The sequence below is a fragment of the Erythrolamprus reginae genome, chromosome 3 (assembly GCF_031021105.1).
Source record: "Erythrolamprus reginae isolate rEryReg1 chromosome 3, rEryReg1.hap1, whole genome shotgun sequence".
NCBI classification, from domain to species: domain Eukaryota; kingdom Metazoa; phylum Chordata; class Lepidosauria; order Squamata; family Dipsadidae; genus Erythrolamprus; species Erythrolamprus reginae.
In genome coordinates this window covers 202,257,980-202,276,736 of record NC_091952.1, presented here as the reverse complement: position 1 = coordinate 202,276,736, position 18,757 = coordinate 202,257,980, and the positions used below count along the sequence as shown (strand labels likewise).

The following is an 18,757-nucleotide window of genomic DNA, read 5'->3' as shown; positions in this document are numbered from 1 at the left end:
ATAGAAGCAAAGCAAAGACTGAAGAAAAAGGCGCGATAGTTGCCCATATCAGAAAATCCAACTTGACTCCCCCCTTTGGGAAATAGCCAATCCCCATTGTCCGTCTTTGTCAGATGGACGCATCTTTACCCCCGTGTCATGCTTATGGAATGCAGCTTCTAACGGGTTTTTTCCTCACCTCTTCTCAAGGAGAATCGAAACTCATCCTGGCCTTCGCCAGAAAAACGAAAGTTATCAGGGCTCCTCCAGAAACCTTCCCCTCCCAAATCCCCCCAATTCTTATGACAGCCGAAGCATAGTAGAAAGATGAAACATAGCGAGGCTGAAAACAAGTTTCAGTCTTGACTGAAGACTTTTGATTGGTCTAAGTATATTTAAAGGGCACAATCGCTGAGCAAGAATTGTCTTCAGACATTGAGGAAGCAGCTGCCCTCTCCTCCACTCCCCTTCCCCAGCTCATAGGGTCTCTAATTCTATCCAAAAATCCTGCCCCAAAGAAGGCATCCTTTGCTTTGGATAAGGATGCAGAAAGAAGGCAAAAGACTTTGGATAAACAATTTGATAAAGCCCACAAGACTATGGCTGAGGTAGGGCCTTCTACCTTACTTTCAAAGACAAAGGTCTTCACCCTAGGGGTACTAGGCTATTGTCTCAACCCAGCTGTCTGGGGCCCCAAGAGATGAAGCTATCTAGCAACCTCCTCCCCTTCCTTGCCTTGAGTAGAAAATCATTTAATTTTCATGTCTATTTACTACAGGTTTGCAGGCTGCACCTCTAATGAGGTGCTCAGCACCAGCAATGTTCACCCCCACAGCAGCGGAGATCCGCTCTGGGGAGGGCCTGGGCCAAAACTACCTGCACGATCCCTCATTTCTGAGGCCATTTCAAGCTGCAAGTTTGCAACAGGGAGGCCTTTCTCCTTCTTCTTGTTCCATCAAGGCTGGGGTCTCCTTCCTCTCAGGCATCTCTGAACTGCGCACTTCGAACTGCGCACTCAGGTGACCCTGATGAAAAAGATAAACCTCTAGGTTACCTTAACAACTCGTTAAAACAATGCAAATGACCAGCTGTCTGCAAGGAGTATAAATCCTTCCGTTCCCTACCATCTAGTCAGAGTTGAAGAAGCTTCTTCAATGAGAAACCAAACGTCTTCAAAGAAAATTCAGAAAGTCCAGTTGCCTCTTGAAAAAGCACTTTGGGGACACTGCAAAATATTGATTTTGAAACAAAACTGAACTGCTTACTGGTACAAAAGAAGAAAAGGAACACGATCTGATGTCTTTTATTTTTACTCCCATAACATTATATGAATGTTATACATCAGCTATATCTTGTTGCAAGTAACATAAAGGAGGACACATTTAAAAAAGAAACCTGTATCAGTTAATTGTCTCACTTTATACTGGCCTTCTAAAATAATTATCATCTAGTTAAATGTAATTACACAGCAAAAAAGAAATTATTTCTCTAAAAAATACAAATGCAGGTCTTAGGAATTCTGTCACTTACACATATAGCCCATAAGGACAATTTCTATGACAAATCCAAATTTTATTCTCAATCTCTGTGCATATAAATATGAAGTAGGCAGAATTCTGAGAAATATGATAAAACAGACTTGGTTCTGCTGGTTTATTTTTAAGTGGTTGAACAAACTATGTCATACCATATTACACACGAAACTATGTTAAATGAGGATAAAAAATGAGGATGTTCTCTGAATCCTCTGACCTCACTAAAAATCCACAATCAGCTCAAATTTATGTAAGAGACAACTCAGCTGTGTGTTTTCTACTTATTTGACATAATTCAGATTTGTTTAAATCGAACTATCTTCTACTGAAACACTATTTTAAGTAATAAAAGATTAAATATTTGTTACTGATTATCTAATAACATCTTTCTGAACAACTGCACTATAGCTAAAATTTAAAATCAAATTGCAGGCCAATATTTTTTATACTGTGTATAAAAATTATAGAAAAGTTTTGAATTGTTTTTAGTGTTTAATATAGAATACTAATTTTTCCATGCTAAGTCCTTGTAAAAATAATAAACTTTTGATAATAATGTAATGTCAGGTAGAACCTGAAATGTATTTTCAGTATATCAAAATATACCACTATTTAAGAACAAGAAACAACAGAGGCAAGGAAAAGACCATCTTTCTTTCTTACCTTCATATGTGTAATACTTTGGTGTTTAAATCTGAAAGTATTACAGTGTTTTGAAATCTTACTTACACATACTTCGCTCCTGAAAATCTGATTTAACAGAAAATGAAACTATTTTCATTGTTACAAAGGTATGCAATGAAGTTCCAATGGACTAATTGTGGACTTTTCTAAAATACATCAAAGCACCAATGTATATTCCCTGAATGTTTCATTTACAGCATCTGAGCATAGTGTACCCCATTGCCTTTGGCAGTTGATTTTTAATCACTGCTCTAAAATTTAAATACAACAAAAAATATATCGGATCAATGCAAAGTGCTATTCTTTATAAAGTGTAGGTGGGTCCCCATCACCATGTGTAAATAAAGAGGTTTTTTTCCCATGATTTTCTATATGATCTTCATTAATCTTCTCCAAAGTTTCAATCTGTAAAGAAGGCATATGTAAAGATCAAAAACTATGTAGCACTCCCACATGATTTGAAACGGTTTTGAATTTGCTTTTTCGGTGTTCGTTATCAAATTACAAATGGAGATTATCACATTACTACAGTTCATACAATACGCAGACATAAACTGAATTGTGCTGAATTAACTTCCTGTCTCAGTGACAATAGTTTTTAGCTCATAGGTTACCATCTTTCTTCTTGGCAAAACCAGACAATATCTATTGTGATATTGAAAACAGGTTTGTAATTCCAACTTTAAACTATTGCTTTAGTACTCTAATAACTCAGCTGATGCTCTCACCTAAAGGATTAGATACATTGTGTTGACATTTTAAAAATAGCACATAATTAATTTATTTGTAACAGAATCATTTTTTGCTTTCTCAAAAAGCAATCTTCTATTTTCTCCACTATATGGCAATTATTATTGAAGCAGAAATGTCTGCAAAGAGTTTCTGATATGGTGGAAAGATTTTCTGTTCTAAATAAGAGTTTAGGACTAAGCTGAACATATAAAGCATATACATGTTTGGATTGCTAAAAGTTACTAAATTAAAAAGCTACTGACATTTGTTGATTTTCTAAAGGATTATAATGGTTTTTTTATCCCTATCACCTCAAATGTCTCAGACTCCAAGTACTATATTAAACTGCAAAAAAAAATTGTTATAAGAAGCCATTCCTTCAAAAAAACCACAACTGTAAGAATTATTGACATTGGATCCATCATTGTATTTTCTTCAGAAGAGCTTCGTATTGTTCAGACACATAGCAGCACAATATTTTGAGTCTGAAATTCCTTCCCAAATTGTTACTGCTTCTAAATCATTCCAAATCATATTTTAGATTCTTTATCTTAAGCAAGCACAGAGCTTCCTAGCAACACTAGGGTAAAATCTTATTTCTAAAAAGTCACCCTTCATTAAAAACAAGCAAGCAAAATATTCTTACCTGAGTTAAAAAGTCCACCTCATTTTCAGCTGCAATGTTTAATTCTGAAACAGCATTGAAGAGTTCTCGCTCATTGAGTACATCAGGTACACCATTTTTCTGAAAGAACTTTTAATAAATAAAAGTTTTTAAAAAGATATATGAGATACCCAGACATGTGAGCTTTCTAGTATGTAATTGTTTATGAATGTATGACTTTGCCATAATAATAATAATAATAATAATAATAATAATAATAATAATAATAATAATAATAATATTAGATTTGTATGCCGCCCCTCTCCGAAGACTCGGGGTGGCTCACAACAATAATAAAACAATATTACAATGAAGCAAATCTAATATTAAAAACATCTAAAACCCCATCATTTAAAACCATGCAGCACACGCATACCAAACCTAAAATATAAAAGCCTGGGGGAGGTGTCTCAGTTCCCCCATGCCTGACAGGTGGGTCTTAAGTTATTTGCGAAATACAAGGAGGGTGGGGGCAGTTCTAATCTCTGGGGGGAGTTGATTCCAGAGGGCCGGGGCCACCACAGAGAAGGCTCTTCCCCTGGGGCCCGCCAAACGACATTGTTTAGTCGACGGGACTCGGAGAAGGCCAACTCTGTGGGACCTTATCGGCCGCTGGGATTCGTGCGGTAGAAGGCGGTTCCAGAGGTTCTTAAGTTGACCGTGCAAATTGCTTCTACTTCAACAATTTCACATTTAGACCCCCATTGGGAAAACACACATGTATTTTACAAAATGAAGCTGAAAAGAGAGTGGATATTTCAGTAGGACAATGTTCTCAAATATATCTCCAAATCAGTCATCAAGTACTTACAATAAATAAACATGTTGGAATGACCTTCATGGTCTCCAGACTATTGATAATCTACAGATACTTCAAAAATACAGTGCATGGAAGATTTAGGAATATTTTTAAGCAAAAAAATTGTGCTAAGAGTAGGAAAAGTTCCAAAAGCTAGGATATAAATATTTTTAGCTGGTTACAATAGATGTTTTTATGCTTTTACTCCTGAGTAGAATGAAAGGATGTCCAAACTTTTGCGCTAGCCATATACACTATTTTCTTAGCTAAAATCTGTAAACTGAACAACAAAAGTAAGCATGGATTTGAATTTTCAGAAAGATCTTGTGCTTAATTATATGTACTCTGACATTGTGTCTTTTTGTACAGTGAGGGGTTCACTGAAGTGTACAATTTGACTAGCGGTTCTGAAGCTTTTGCATATAACAATTCTGTATTTTTGCTGGGGAAACTTGTTTATTCTAACGCAATTCTTCATTTACTGAAGACTGAGATAGGCAGAAATCTTACTTGTGAAACATTCCTACAATCTCTGAACAGGAATTTAAGTGCATGAGGATGTCTTGGATCCACAGATTGACTGACATCAATTAACCAGACCTGCAAAAAATAAAAATTACAGCTTGGGCATGCTACGAAAAATACAGATGCTATTTCAAATTACCATCTTCCATTTAAAATCATCTTACCTGTCCTTTATGCCACAGCATGTTGTATTCACTCAGGTCAGCATGCACTAAATTACACTCCTTATATAACTGTTGCATCATCTGGAAGAAAACAGCAAGTAATATTTTTGGAATATTACACAAATAAAAATTTCAATAGTCTATTATCTATATTTGTCTGTCTATCTCATATCTTTCTGTCTTCAATTCAATACAGCCAAGAAACAATCCTGTTGGACCAGAACACTTCTGTATCTTGGGCAGTGATAGCAATAGCACTTAGACTTATATACAGCTTCAGAATACCTTTACAGCCCTCTCTAAGCAGTTAATGTTGCCAAGTTTGAAGACTTCTGCTTTACAACCTTCTGACAAGCCAAGGCAATGGGGAAACCAAATTCACTATACAATCATGTTACTAACTTAATAACTGCAGTGATTCACTTAACAACTGTGGCAAAAAAGATCCTAAAATGAGATAAAACTCCCTTAAAACTGTCTTGCTTAGCAATGGAAATTTTAGACTCCACTGAGGTGCTAAGGCAAGGACTACTAAAGAGATTCTAAAGAGAAATGTGTGTATGAAAGAATTTTGAAAATAACTTTTTCAAAAACAAAGTAAAACTCAGAATATTCATTCCAATCTTGGGGAAAATCTATGTAGTTGCTAAGAGTTGACACTGACTCAGTCAATCTTACCTTTCTTGCAGTTAGTTTAACTCTGTATTTTCCGACAAACGTATTTAAAAGTGCCCTACTCATTATTTTCTCCAAAAGCCATCTCCTACTAGCTAGACCAGTGGTTCTCAGCCTTTCTAATGTCGCAACCCCTTAATACAGTTCCTCATGTTGTGGTGACCCCCAACCATAAGTCTAGCGCCAGTTCTCCCAACAGAGCTATAAGCTGATTGGCAGGAAGGTCAGAGGGGCGTCCTCACTGTAAACATCTGATTGGTCGGATTGTAAAAACATGTTCCAAGGTGCCAGAATAGAAGCTTCAGTTCCTAACATCATGGGAAATTAGGCAACCCCTGTGAAACATTTGTTCGACCCCTAAAGGGGTCGCGACCCCCAGATTGAGAATCACTGAGCTAGGCCACCTGTATTCTAAACAGATTCCCATGACCAGTGCCTTCAAAGTTCAGGGAATCCATGTTCTGTATCCACCTTTCCTGATGTGTGGGAAAGCATTATATTGGAAAAAGCTGCTTTATTTTCCATTCAATGCTACTGAGCTTCATCACTTATTTTTAATTTCATAGATTGCCATAGAACTGTAAATAGCATGCTAAGAAATGCCTTGGTACAGGTAGTCCTTGTTTAATGACCATTCAAAGTCACAACAATGCTAAACAAATGCTACTTACAGTCCTCGAAATCATGAGTACTGAAGTACCACCTGGTTCATGTAATCAAAATTTCCATGCTTGGCAATCCACCTGTATTTATGACTGCAATGTGTGCTTTAAATCTCCCCACCTGTCCCCGACTATCAGTTCCTTTTTTGTTGCCTTGAATTCTACTACCCCTGCTACTTTGCATCCCAATTTGCAATTCTCCCACCTCCAGCTGAATCTTCTTTCACCTATGCCATTGAAGTGAGCTCAGTCAAGGCAACTGATGACCCTTTGCAACACCCATCATCATCATCATCATCATCATCATTATTATTATTTAGATTTGTATGCCGCCCCTCTCCGTATACTCGGAGCGGCTCACAACAATAACAACACAACATCTAACAAGTCTAATAATTAAAAATCATTAAAAACCCCTTATTAAAAAAGAAAACATACACACAAACATACCATACATAAACTGTATAGGCCCGGGGGAGATGTCTCAGTTCCCCCATGCCTGGCAGGAGAGGTGGGTTTTAAGAAGTTTACGAAAGACAAGGAGGGTGGGGGCAGTTCTAATCTCCAGGGGGAGCTGGTTCCAGAGGGTTGGGGCCGCCACAGAGGAGGCTCTTCCCCTGGGTCCCGCCAGACGACATTGTTTGGTCGACAGGACCCGAAGAAGGCCAACTCTGTGGGACCTAACCGGTCGCTGGGATTCGTGTATCACTCAGCAAGCAGAAGCTTGCTTCCGTAACACAATCTATTTTCATATAACAGTGATCTTACATGAAGAACTTGATAGTAGGCATTTTTCATATCTTCACTGCTGAGTTTTACTTCTTTTAGTTTAGGAGCTGGGACTTGATCCTGACCAATGAAAGACATGACTAAGACATGCTTTTTTAGGGTAACGACTTGTGGACAACGAATGCCTGCCTTCTGCATCCTATGAAGAAGAAAAAACAACATTAGTATGTTGATGAATGTCTAATTATGAAGTCCACTATCTTTAACATAATTCAGGGTTTCTCAAATTATGCAATTCAAGGGCAATTTAAACAAGAGGAAATGGAATAGCTAATACAATTTACGCAGGCATTGTCAAAATCTGCTCTGAATAACCTGCAACTGGCTTGCTCAGACCACGTGTGGAGCAAACACTGAGTTCCAACAAGACCCCCATTTTACCTATGAAATGGTATGAATTGTATGGTATGAATTGTACAGGCAAAACAGATTTGCAGCCAAACTCCTTCCTGGGATGCCTAGGATTGAGTGGAACAATTTTAGGGAATGTTATTTTAAAAACCCTGTGGTAATTAATTTTATTCAGGAATTAGTACAGGTTGTCAAAGCAATTCCTATTTTTTCAAAAAATATTTGATACTTATTGATCGATGGGCTATAATCAGGTTTCATAAAGGCTAACTATTTCTGAATCCCAAAATACATTAGAAGAATTAAAAGGTAATGATTACTGTCAGAATTAACATTTGACACAACACTAAAACCAATCAAGGATTAAACCATATTTTCCCAAACCATATATGAATGAAAAATTCCTAATCATATTATTACAAGGCAAAGGTTGCAGGTTCAGTGGGTATGGCTAGCTGATGAGGCCAAAATAAGGCCGAAATAGATCTATCCTAGTCTCCCTTAATTTTCAAATTCAGCAAAAAAAACATGTGACACATACAGATAGAATTGTCGGCTATCAATAAAATTAACTGCCTTGGAAATGGCCCTGGGTTGGGCCAAGAGGCAAATAAGGAGCTGTGATGTTCCTTCAATACACCAGGGTGATTCGACACAAAATATGTAACCGTTCCCTGGTGCAGAGCTGAAGGGATTGGATACTGTAGCCTAGAGCAGTGATTTTCAACCTTTTTTGAGCAGCGGCACATTTTTTACATTTACAAAACCATGGGGCACTTGGGGGGGGGCGGCTAAAAAAAGTTTGGACAAAAAAATTCTGTCTTCCTCCCGTTCGCTCTATTTCTCGCTCCCTCTTTTTTCTCTCTCCATCCCTCTTTCTTTCTTTCTCTCTTCCTTCTTTCCTCTTTCCTGCTCTCTCTCCCTCCCTACTTCCCTCTATGTCTTTCTCTCTCTCTCTTGCTTTCTCTCTCTTGTTCTCTTTTTCTCTCTTGCTTTCTTTCTTTCTCTTTCTTTCTTTCTCTCTCTTGCTTTCTTTCTTTCTCTTGCTTTCTTTCTTTCTCTCTTGTTTTCTTTCTCTCTCTCTTGCTCTTTCTTTCTCTTGTTTTCTTTCTCTCTCTGAGCTTCGCGGCACACCTGACCATGTCTCGCGGCACACTAGTGTGCCACGGCACACTGGTTGAAAAACACTGGCCTAGAGGATAATTCTCTGCCTTACAAGGCAAAGGTTGCAGGTTCAAGTCCCAGTGGGTATGGCTAGCTGATGAGGCCAAAATAAGGCCGAAATAGATCTATCCTAGTCTCCCTTAATTTTCAAATTCAGCAAAAAAAATGTGACATATATATATATATGGATATATATATATATATGGATATATATCCATTTCTGTACCTTGTTAAGTTGTGCATTTCTTTTTCAGCCCACATGCGGATAATTTTTCGTGGATTCAGTTTGCTGAAACGTTCTCTAAATCTGTAGTCATCCTTGATATACTTTTCACGATTCTTAAATTCATTAAGAGTAGTTTTAAATACTTTTATAGCACACTCTGAAGGAACTGATTTGATTTCTTCCTCCATACTTTAGGAAAAAACAAAGTACTGGTTTTAGACATATGTCATACAAGGTCATTTTTAAAAAGCTGCAAATCCAAAGACAGATGATTAGAATATTTGTATTATTCAAATATGTCAATATTGTACTATCACATATCTTTGAAATATGTAAATACCTGCCACATTATTGTATGCTACTTTTATAGGTATCTTAAATTCAAAGTCTATGGAGATTCTCAGTCATCCAGGTCATATATTGTCCCAAAGGTGCTTTTTCAAGAGACAACTGGATTTTCTGGTTTTTCCTTGAAGGCGTTTCACTTCTTGGATGAGAAGCAAAATATCTTCAAAGAAAACCAGAAAGTCCAGTTGTCTCTTGAAAAAACACCTTTGGAACTTAATATAAATAATGGATTTATGTTAACGTTTCATTGCGTAATATGCCTTTCTCAATCATTATGTAAAGGACTGGGAGCAAAGTAGATGCAAGGCAGTTTCATTGCACTTATTTGAAATACTGCACTGTTCTAAAATAATTTTAATTTTTGGAGATTATCAATACCACCATATACCTTCCTCCATATGCATGGAACACTACAGACTCCTTTCCTGTACTTATGCATCCAGTGATGGTATCAAGCAATCCAGAATTGACCATCTTATACAGAAGCAGACGAGTTTTAGGATCTACAGCTTTTTCCTACACAAGGGGAAAAAAAGGAGTATCTTGTTATTGACCCAGGACAAATAAATGTTTTCTTAAATTTGCTGGTGGGTTCAAATAACAAAAGATTCTTCTAACTTACAGGACTGCCACAAATGAAAACTATTTTGACCAGTGTCTCAAGATCATAGGAAGAGTTGTGTTGTGAGACTGGGCAATTCCCTACTCACAAGAACCAAAGCTATAATGTGCAGACTTTCAGATACTTGTATCCAGGATTGATAGTCTGATAAATATGTCTTTATATACACATGAGGACAAGCAATGTTGCCAAAGAAATCTTTGAATGGAATTCCAAAACCTATGGTCGAGGACAATTAAGAGGACAATCAATATTTCCATGGCATAAAGGAAAACAGGATCTTAGTAGTAAATCACTGGCCCTGCAGATGGTGTTAGTCCTCAAACACACACTGTGTTACCCACATTAATTACTTTATTAATCTGATTACATCTGATAAAGACACTCACTAAAATTGAATTAAACTAGTGAAAAAGCAAAAGAGCTACGAACACCCTGAATGTAATGCACTAAGTTCTGAGACTAAGAATTCTGGAGATAAAAGAAGAAATGCAAGAGTAGCCATGCATGTTCTCCTTCACTGGAGGTTTTCTAAGAGGCTGGACAGCATCTGTTTGAAATATTTTAGCAGATCTCCTACCAGACAAGGGTTGGATTAAATGGCCTTTGAGAGACCATCAAATGTATGATTCTATAATAATGCTACTATTCTATTATTAAATTCTTAGTTCCTTCATGTAAACTCAGTTATTTGTTATAAACGTCCTGCTTTACCAAACTATGCATTTAATAACTATTGCATTTGATTAATCATTAGAGAAACATGCAACTACAGTATTTCATTTGATCAAGTCACCAAGACGCACAGCAGTAGAATGTTCCTTCTTCTCATGAAGCCTGGCACTCCGGCGTTCCTCAGAGTATGCATGCCGCTTTAAGGCATTGAAAACATGATTGGATAATTTTAAATCCATACCAATTCCATCACCAACTTGAAATTCTGGTGCAAACTGAAAACAAAGATGTAAGCTGATAAGCAACTAGCTGTCATCATTATTTTAAATAAAAATGTATCTACATGCTGATATATTCAGAGTTGAATCATTGAAACTGCTGAGATTAAATAACTCTAGGTATACTGCCTATTTACCCATTCCATTTTAAACAATTTTTAAAAATTAAATTTTGGAAAATGATACAAGCATAATGTTATTGTTGGCTAAAGGACGATCATTCTGATTACGAACCTATACACACACTAAGAGGGGTACCAGTAGTAGAAGTTCTTTTGAAAGTATTCTGGTTTATAATCCATTTATCACATGCAGAAAACTCATTCCTATATCTATCTGCTCTGCCTTCATTGAACTGCTGAAATGCACTACTACATAAGTGCAATTGAGCCTTACTCTCTCCAGAATTAGAAAAGATGTCAAAACTTAAATCTCCAATTTTTTTTTCAATTGTGTTAATTATTTATTACCTTATTATCTAAGTTTGAAATTGCATTTTCATTTTTTTGCTGTACTTTATTTTATGGTGGTTAGTTGCTTGGATTATTCTTTGGGTGGAAAAATAGGAAACAAATATAAATATGGTGATCAATCCAGACTACATCAGAGTAAAAATCAACTTATTTCATTCCTGTCGCTGAAATAGAATCAATCTTTGACTGTCTCTACCTATACCAACGTTTTAACAGAACATCTCAAATATTTAGGCAAGTTTCTAATTTTAAGAACTAATATATAAATTTGGGTTTCTTTTCCCTTCACAATGGTTGCATTAACAGAATAATTATCTGTCTAGGAGAACTTACATTTTCCATCCGTGCTGTGTTCTTTCGTCCACATACAACTTCATCATGCTTGGTGGTTATATCTTTTCCTTTTCCTGTAAAGCCCTTTTTTGGAGTAGTTGTAGGTTTATCTATAAATAATTGGAACATTACATTTAAATGTACATTATTATTATTATTATTATTATTATTTATTATTATTATTATTATTATTATTATTATTAATTAGATTTGTATGCCGCCCCTCTCCGAAGACTCGAATATCTCAAAAGCAAACAAAACAAAAGTCTCTTACTATTTCTTTAGCCATAGTTTACACATACTTCTATGCTCTGAAATCCCAATGACACTATGCTTAGGCAGATATTCCCCTTGAGAAAGCCTGATTCAGCATTATATTATTTAAATAAGAAAACTTTTAAGGAAGCTACTTTTGTTACTACACACTACAGAATAGTTAATACATTTTGCTAAGAAACACATCACCCATTCACAGATCTTTAAAAACTACTCTCTTCTCTTGAACAGCTTGATTAATCCTATAGTCCTCACAAATTAAATTTATTCACATTGGAGTGTCCCTGTTTGCCTTCTCTCACTACAAATGTAGACCAAACCCTGTGGATCAAGAATTTGCCTTTTGCTTAGGTCATAATTATATCTTTATAATGTATATTAATCAAATATTTTAGTATTAATCAAACATGGATGCGCCACCGGTTATTTTTTATTAAGCAATCAAGTAGACAACACAATCATCACAACACGTTATTTCTGAAAACTAAAAATCTTTGTTAACCATAAGATTCCTTGAAATGTTTTGACTCCACAAACTACCTGCTTTATAGGGATCATGACGAGTATCCTGCCAATCCACCTCATCTTCTGAGCTGTCACTGTCTTCAAAAGGATGCACTTTTCGGTAGTTCTCAAAAGATATGGACACTTGAGAAGCAAAAACAAACGTATGTCATTTAAAATGAATTCTACCACCTTTGTTTTTTGAAGATTAAGGCAAAGACGAATGAGAAATAAACTTCATTCTAACAAAGGAGTTATGACAAATGTGAGGTAACCTTTGCTATCGCCATTGAACTTTTTTTCTTCACGCCGAAGTTGGGCATCATATTCTCTATCGAATTCCATTTGCAGCATTTGTGCCAGCATAAGGTCACTGGAAGTATCAGCGTTCTCTCCACTAATGAAGGGTCCATCAATAATCCTGGATGTAATAAGACAAAATAAAACATTAAGAGAGACAATGCAATACCAACTCAGATTTGTTATTTCTATAGATATTGTTGAATAGCAGCCATTAATACAAAACCAAATACAAAATCAAAATCAAATCTAACCTTAAGCGAAGAGTTTAAATTTCAAACAACATAAATATAACTCAGGAATACTACTATAAATTTATTTATTTATTTTTTATTTAATTTGACTTCTATGCCATGCCATCCCGAAGGACTCAGGACGGCTTGCAACAGTATAAAATTACAATAACAGCAACAATAAAAAGAAAAAAGAACGAATATCTAAAATCCTAATTAAAACTAAAGACAATTCAACAGCATGCATACTAATGAAATATTTATGACATTTGGAGTGCTATAAAGAGTCCTCGGAGAGGACGGCATACAAATCCAATTAATTAATTAATTAATTAATTAAATAAATAAATAAAATTAAATAAAGGCAAGGTAGACAATCAGGGTGAAGCTGCCCCCAAATATAGGAAACAAGTACATTTACAAGATCTTTTCCCACACTGAACCATTTTGAAGTACAGTGTTCCCTCAATTTTCGCGGGTTCGAACTTCGCGAAAAGTCTATACCATGGTTTTCAAAAATATTAATTAAAAAATACTTCACGGTTTCCCCCCCTATACCACGGTTTTTCCCGCCCGATGACGTCATATGTCATCACCAAACTTTCGTCCACCTTTAATAAATATTTTTTTAATAAACTTTAATAAATAAACATGGTGAGTAATAATCTAAATGGTTGCTAAGGGAATCGGAAATTGTAATTTAGGGGTTTAAAGTGTTAAGGGAAGGCTTGTGATACTGTTAATAGCCAAAAATAGTGTATTTACTTCCCCATCTCTACTTCACGGAAATCCGACTTTCGCGAGCGGTCTCAGAACGCATCCCCCGCGAAAATCGAGGGAACACTGTATTTGTCTCTACCATGATAAGATTAAATAAATGATGGGCAAAAATTTTGCAGGACTAGATATCCCCAGTCCAATTTATATTCATTCAGTGGAAAAAAATTAAGACTATTTCTAGGTCTTTTATATGCAGAGTAAAAGAACTGAGTTTCCTGTGATAAAATTATATATTGTAATAGCAGATGTTTTCCTTCCCGCATGCTGTTGCCTACTTGAAATTCTCTACTTAGAATGAAGTGATAGCGTTCACACTGTGTAGGGATTTAGTTAAGAGAGCAGAAAGAGCTTTTTTCCTTTTAAAAAACTATTGTGTTCGATGAAAAAACCCAGGTGGCCATCTTCCCCATCTAACTTGCTATATATTACTATATATCCCTATCTGACTTGCTATATTTTATACGTTCTGTCTGTGAGCCTGTTTTAAATAATTTATTTAGACATTTCAATTATTTCAAACAGACTTACAAGACAGAGCGGACAAAATTGCAAGTATTGTGCCAATTACATATAAGTACCATATGGACATGGAAATCTATTCAACTTACGATGCCACTTTTGGAAAAGCAGCACTTTCCTCTTTCAACTGCAGCTCTTTAGCTAGCTGTTCACTCATGACATCCGCAAGAGAACATGATATTGTAGTGTTTTCAGGAGTCCCCCATGGGCACTGCAAAGACAAAACATTGCATTGATCAACAGAAGATATAATGTCAGGTACAAGCAACCACACCCATCACCAAGAATAGTCCCAAACAGACATTTTGTTGATGATCAACTATATTGTAAGACTCTCACCAGAATGTCTGCCTTCCCTTGGGAAACTGTAAGTATAGACCAGTGATGGGTTGTAAAATATATTGCCACCGGTTCATGCACTGACGTGTCCTGGGTGCCTTCCATCGCTGGCGCTACCGGTTCTAAGAACCGATCTGAACCGGGAGCAACCCACCACTGCTATAGACCTATGATTTTGACAATAGACACTTCCTTCCCTGAAATAACGCCAAACTAGAACGTCTCTTTACTTTCTGCAGAGGGGTTCTCTCTCCTTCAGCCAGTGATTCCACCGCATACATTTCTTTACAATTTTTCATATGTATTTAAAGAAACCCGACAATTAAAAGAAACATTTATTTTGCCACTACTGCATTTTCAGAATGTAAATTACACTGGATGATTTCCCCCCCAAAATTTTGCTTCTTGAAAAAGTTTTGGCCATTATGATAGACTCCTTACAACTGAACACATAATTTCAGAATGAAAGTATAACATTGGGATTTTGCAAAACATGAAATTGGCTTTTAATGACTATAATGTATTTAAATGCATGTTTCTGACATGCTGCACAAATGTGAGGAACTCAGGCCTTGTCTTGATCATCAATCTGACAACCAAAGTATAGTTCACATGCTTTTTTAACAACTCCAGTTGTGATGTGTCTTTGAGCCTTAAGCATGTACTCAGCACAAATGTAGCAGAAGGTATCATGGCTGTTTGACATTGACAAGACATTTCTGCCATTGCCAATCATCCTCTTGCAAATCTATCACTGGTTTACTTGTTACGCAAATTACATGTACATAGACAGTGCTATGCCTTCAAACAACTGCCTCAAAATATATGGAAATTGATACCAACAAAATGAATGGCACATATGCTTGCAAAATGCTTTAACAGCATTTCCAGGCAGCATCCATTCAGCCTCAGCATGTCTAGGCATGCCCAACTAGTACCTGATCCAGAAATGTTATGCAATATGCTGACTGCATGCCTGGACATGCATGAGCTACGCAAAGTATCTTATAATGCAACCAAAAAATAGTAAATTTGAAATATATTTAAGAAAAAATTTGCATGCAACCTATGGAAAGTATGATAATCAAGAAGATATATGATTGTGCTGTCAATGGACAAATTAACCACTGAACTCAAGAGGACAAAAAGATTCAGAATACTATGGCATATGGGGGAGGGGGAATGATACAAATGGACTAATAGTAGAAAATTGAAGACACAATGAGAAATGACGATATAACCCTGGTTCCCTTGTTTAAATCAAGTTAATGGCCTTTTAGGCTCCCTCCACATGAGTAGGAGTTCACTTTTTGAATAGTAAGAATTATATGAGGGGGGGGGGGCATCAGGATTTTAGAGATGCTTAGCAAAAAAGGGTTGGGAACCACTGCGATATAGGATTAGATCACATGGTAAAACAATGTATAAATTGCCTAAATATCACAACAATGCACATAAAAGGCTGTAAATCTGCCTAAAAAGGTTATGGGACCGCCCCCTCCCTCATACCAGTAAGGGCCCACAAAGTTGGCCTTCTCCAGGTCCCATCCGCCAAACAATGACAGCTGGCGGGACCTCAGTCAGGGAAGAGCCTTCTCTGTGGCGGCTCCGACCTTTTGGAACCAACTGCCTCCAGAGATCCGCATTATCTCCACTCTATCCGTCTTCCAGAAAGCTGTTAAGACCTGGCTTTTCCGGCAGGCCTGGAATTAGGCTGATTGTAAGTATGTATGTTTTGTATATTGCTGTTATTATTCATTTTTATTATTAGATTTTAACTATTTTTATTGTTGTTATATTTATTCCGATTGTTAGCCGCTCAGAGTCCGTTTAGAGTGAATGGCATATAAATAAAATTAAATTAAATTAAAAAATAAATAAACAAACAAATGTGAAAATCAAATAAAAATACGTATTTAAAAAAGAATACCTGGTTAATTTATCAATATTGATTGTTTCCAGATTGCTTATTTGACCCCCATGATTACCTTTAAGTGTTGTACCTAATGATTCTTGACAAATGTATCTTTTTCTTTTATGTACACTGAGAGCAAATGCACCAAAGACAAATTCCTTGTGTGTCCCATCACACTTGGCCAATAAAGAATTCTATTCTATTCTATTCCTTTCTCTTTCTATTTTTTCTAATTCTAATTCTATTCTTCAACAGAGAAATATGGCCTCTCGAACAAGGAAGAGGGAAACCCCGAGGCCAGCCAGCGGGGCCTTTAAAGGATCCGGTCCTCCATCTTCGGGGGATTAAAGCCAAGGTTTTCGGCTGGCTGAGGCTGGAGCCTTATGTAACACGGTGGTGAAACACAGCGGCCCCCTCACAGCTATACGAAGGCGGCGAACGTCACCGTCTAGCTCCGGGCAAACGTCCAAGGCGTTTCAAACAGCCGTTCCTCTCTCTCTCTCTCTTCCGGGAGTTTCCGATACGCGGGGATCCCTCCACCCGATACAGATGTGGGAGAGCCCCCCGATCACGCACCTTGCTTTGAGGCCAGGCCGGGCCGGCGGTCGCTTCGGCAGCCGGGATGACAGCAGCGACACCAACGGGGTCCATGTTAGGCGGAGGAGGAAGCTACCACGGAGGCACGCAAGAAGAGAGGAAGAAAAAAAAAATCAGCCGGAACGAACCCGACAGCAAAAGCGACTCCTAATGGAATGAATCTCTTTCCGGCATTCAGGAACTTCCCGAAGCTAGTCCCGCCCCCAATCATCGGCAGCGGCTGTTCATTGGTTCCCGAGACAAGTGCCAGCCCAGCGGCTGAGCGGTTTCCGCTTTCGGATAGGTCGCTTTTCTTTTCCCCGCCCTCTTGATGTCATTGATCCCTCCCCCCTCTCTCGTTCCTCCCAGTTGCGTTTAATGGTTTACCAGAGGCTTTGACGTTGCTGAAATGACTTTAAAACAAGAGGTCTCCAATCTTGGCAACGTTGAGACTGGTGGACTTCAACTCCCAGAATTCCTCAGCCAGCTTTGCCAAGGTTGGAAACCCCTGCTTGTAAAGCATACAATGAGCTACCACGCATGGGCTGGCTGAGGAATTCTGGGAGTTGAAGTCCACAAGTCATAAAGCTGCCAAGCATACAATGAGCTACCACACCAGGAAATGGATGTTTGCATCAATCGGTATCTATGGAGATTCTTAGTCATCTAGGTCATGATTATCCCAAAGGTGCTTTTTCAAGAGGCAAGTGGACTTTCTGGTTTTTCTTTGAAGATGTTTTGCTTCTCATTCAAGAAGTGAAACTCTTCAAAGAAAAACCGGAAAGTCCACTTGCCTCTTGAAAAAGCACCTTTGAGGTATCAATCAGTAGGTTGAGTGGCAGGCTGAGCAACCATTAGTGCTTCCTTCCCGCCCCTGCCCCCCACTTTCACCTTTCCCTGCATTATAAATTTAACAAGTCAAGTTAAAAGGTATAAATAAAAATATCAGTTGGAATATGCATTGCTCGCACGAGTTTTATTATCAAAATACTGTAATATAAAGGAAAAGATGAGGAGTGGTATCTAGATGCAACAAAAACAGTGGAGGAACCTTAAAATTAAATTCATTATGTAATCAGTATAGATAATGAAATAAATTTCAATAGGCCAAAATATTGGCTGTAATAAGGCTATAGCTTTGGGGAAGGCTATACAAGGCTCTCTTTGTAATGGATATCAAATAGAAATGAGTGATGTCTTAAGGTTCCTCAAAGATGGGTTGGCTTTGTGTGAAAGGACAAGTCACAGGCATTTTTGGTTGGTGTTCTATTTCAATTTTGTTGTACGCCACCCAGAGTCCAGAAGGAGTTGAGTGGCCTATCAAATTAATTAAATTAAATTAAATTAAAATTTTCTTTTCCACTGTTTTTACATCCCATTTTCCATTTAGAAAATGTTGGTAAAATTATGCTGACAAGTTTCTAAGACAGCATACCTTTTTGACAAATATCAGCTATATTCTGCCAATCTATTCCTTTGTCCTTTCTTAAAACAGCTGGAGTGCAGACACTTTCTTTGCTCTGGAGAAACACTTTTGAGGACTTCAAGATATGAGTGTTCAGGACGCTATCAGGGAGTCTACAAAGTCAAATAAACGACTACTTCAGCTTCAACCACAACAACACACGAGCACACAA

The 18,757-nt window shown here is 37.3% G+C and overlaps 1 protein-coding gene across 1 annotated transcript; it reads right to left on the bottom strand.

Annotated features, from left to right (window-relative positions):
• Window positions 1-1,266: 1,266 nt before the first annotated feature.
• On the bottom strand, window positions 1,267-17,367 carry RIOK3 (RIO kinase 3). The gene is made up of 13 exons (XM_070747636.1): window positions 17,121-17,367; window positions 14,380-14,501; window positions 12,734-12,879; window positions 12,495-12,602; window positions 11,679-11,788; window positions 10,726-10,869; window positions 9,686-9,813; window positions 8,950-9,138; window positions 7,188-7,347; window positions 5,083-5,163; window positions 4,904-4,993; window positions 3,577-3,684; window positions 1,267-2,603 (listed from the first exon to the last, which is right to left on the bottom strand). The coding sequence occupies exons 1-13, from the start codon at window positions 17,193-17,195 to the stop codon at window positions 2,496-2,498; spliced, it is 1,569 nt and encodes a 522-aa protein (XP_070603737.1). The 5' UTR covers window positions 17,196-17,367; the 3' UTR covers window positions 1,267-2,495.
• Between the last annotated feature and the right edge of the window lie 1,390 nt (window positions 17,368-18,757).

Bases quoted from the DNA above. Each gene is read 5' to 3' on its own strand.
- RIOK3 (XM_070747636.1), bottom strand. From the start codon at position 17,195: ATGGACCCCGTTGGTGTCGCTGCTGTCATCCCGGCTGCCGAAGCGACC. The intron at 14,502-17,120 runs GTGCGTGATCGG...TTGTCTTTGCAG, and splicing joins CGGCCTGGCCTCAAAGCAAG to TGCCCATGGGGGACTCCTGA. The intron at 12,880-14,379 runs GTAAGTTGAATA...TATTACATCCAG, and splicing joins GCTTTTCCAAAAGTGGCATC to GATTATTGATGGACCCTTCA.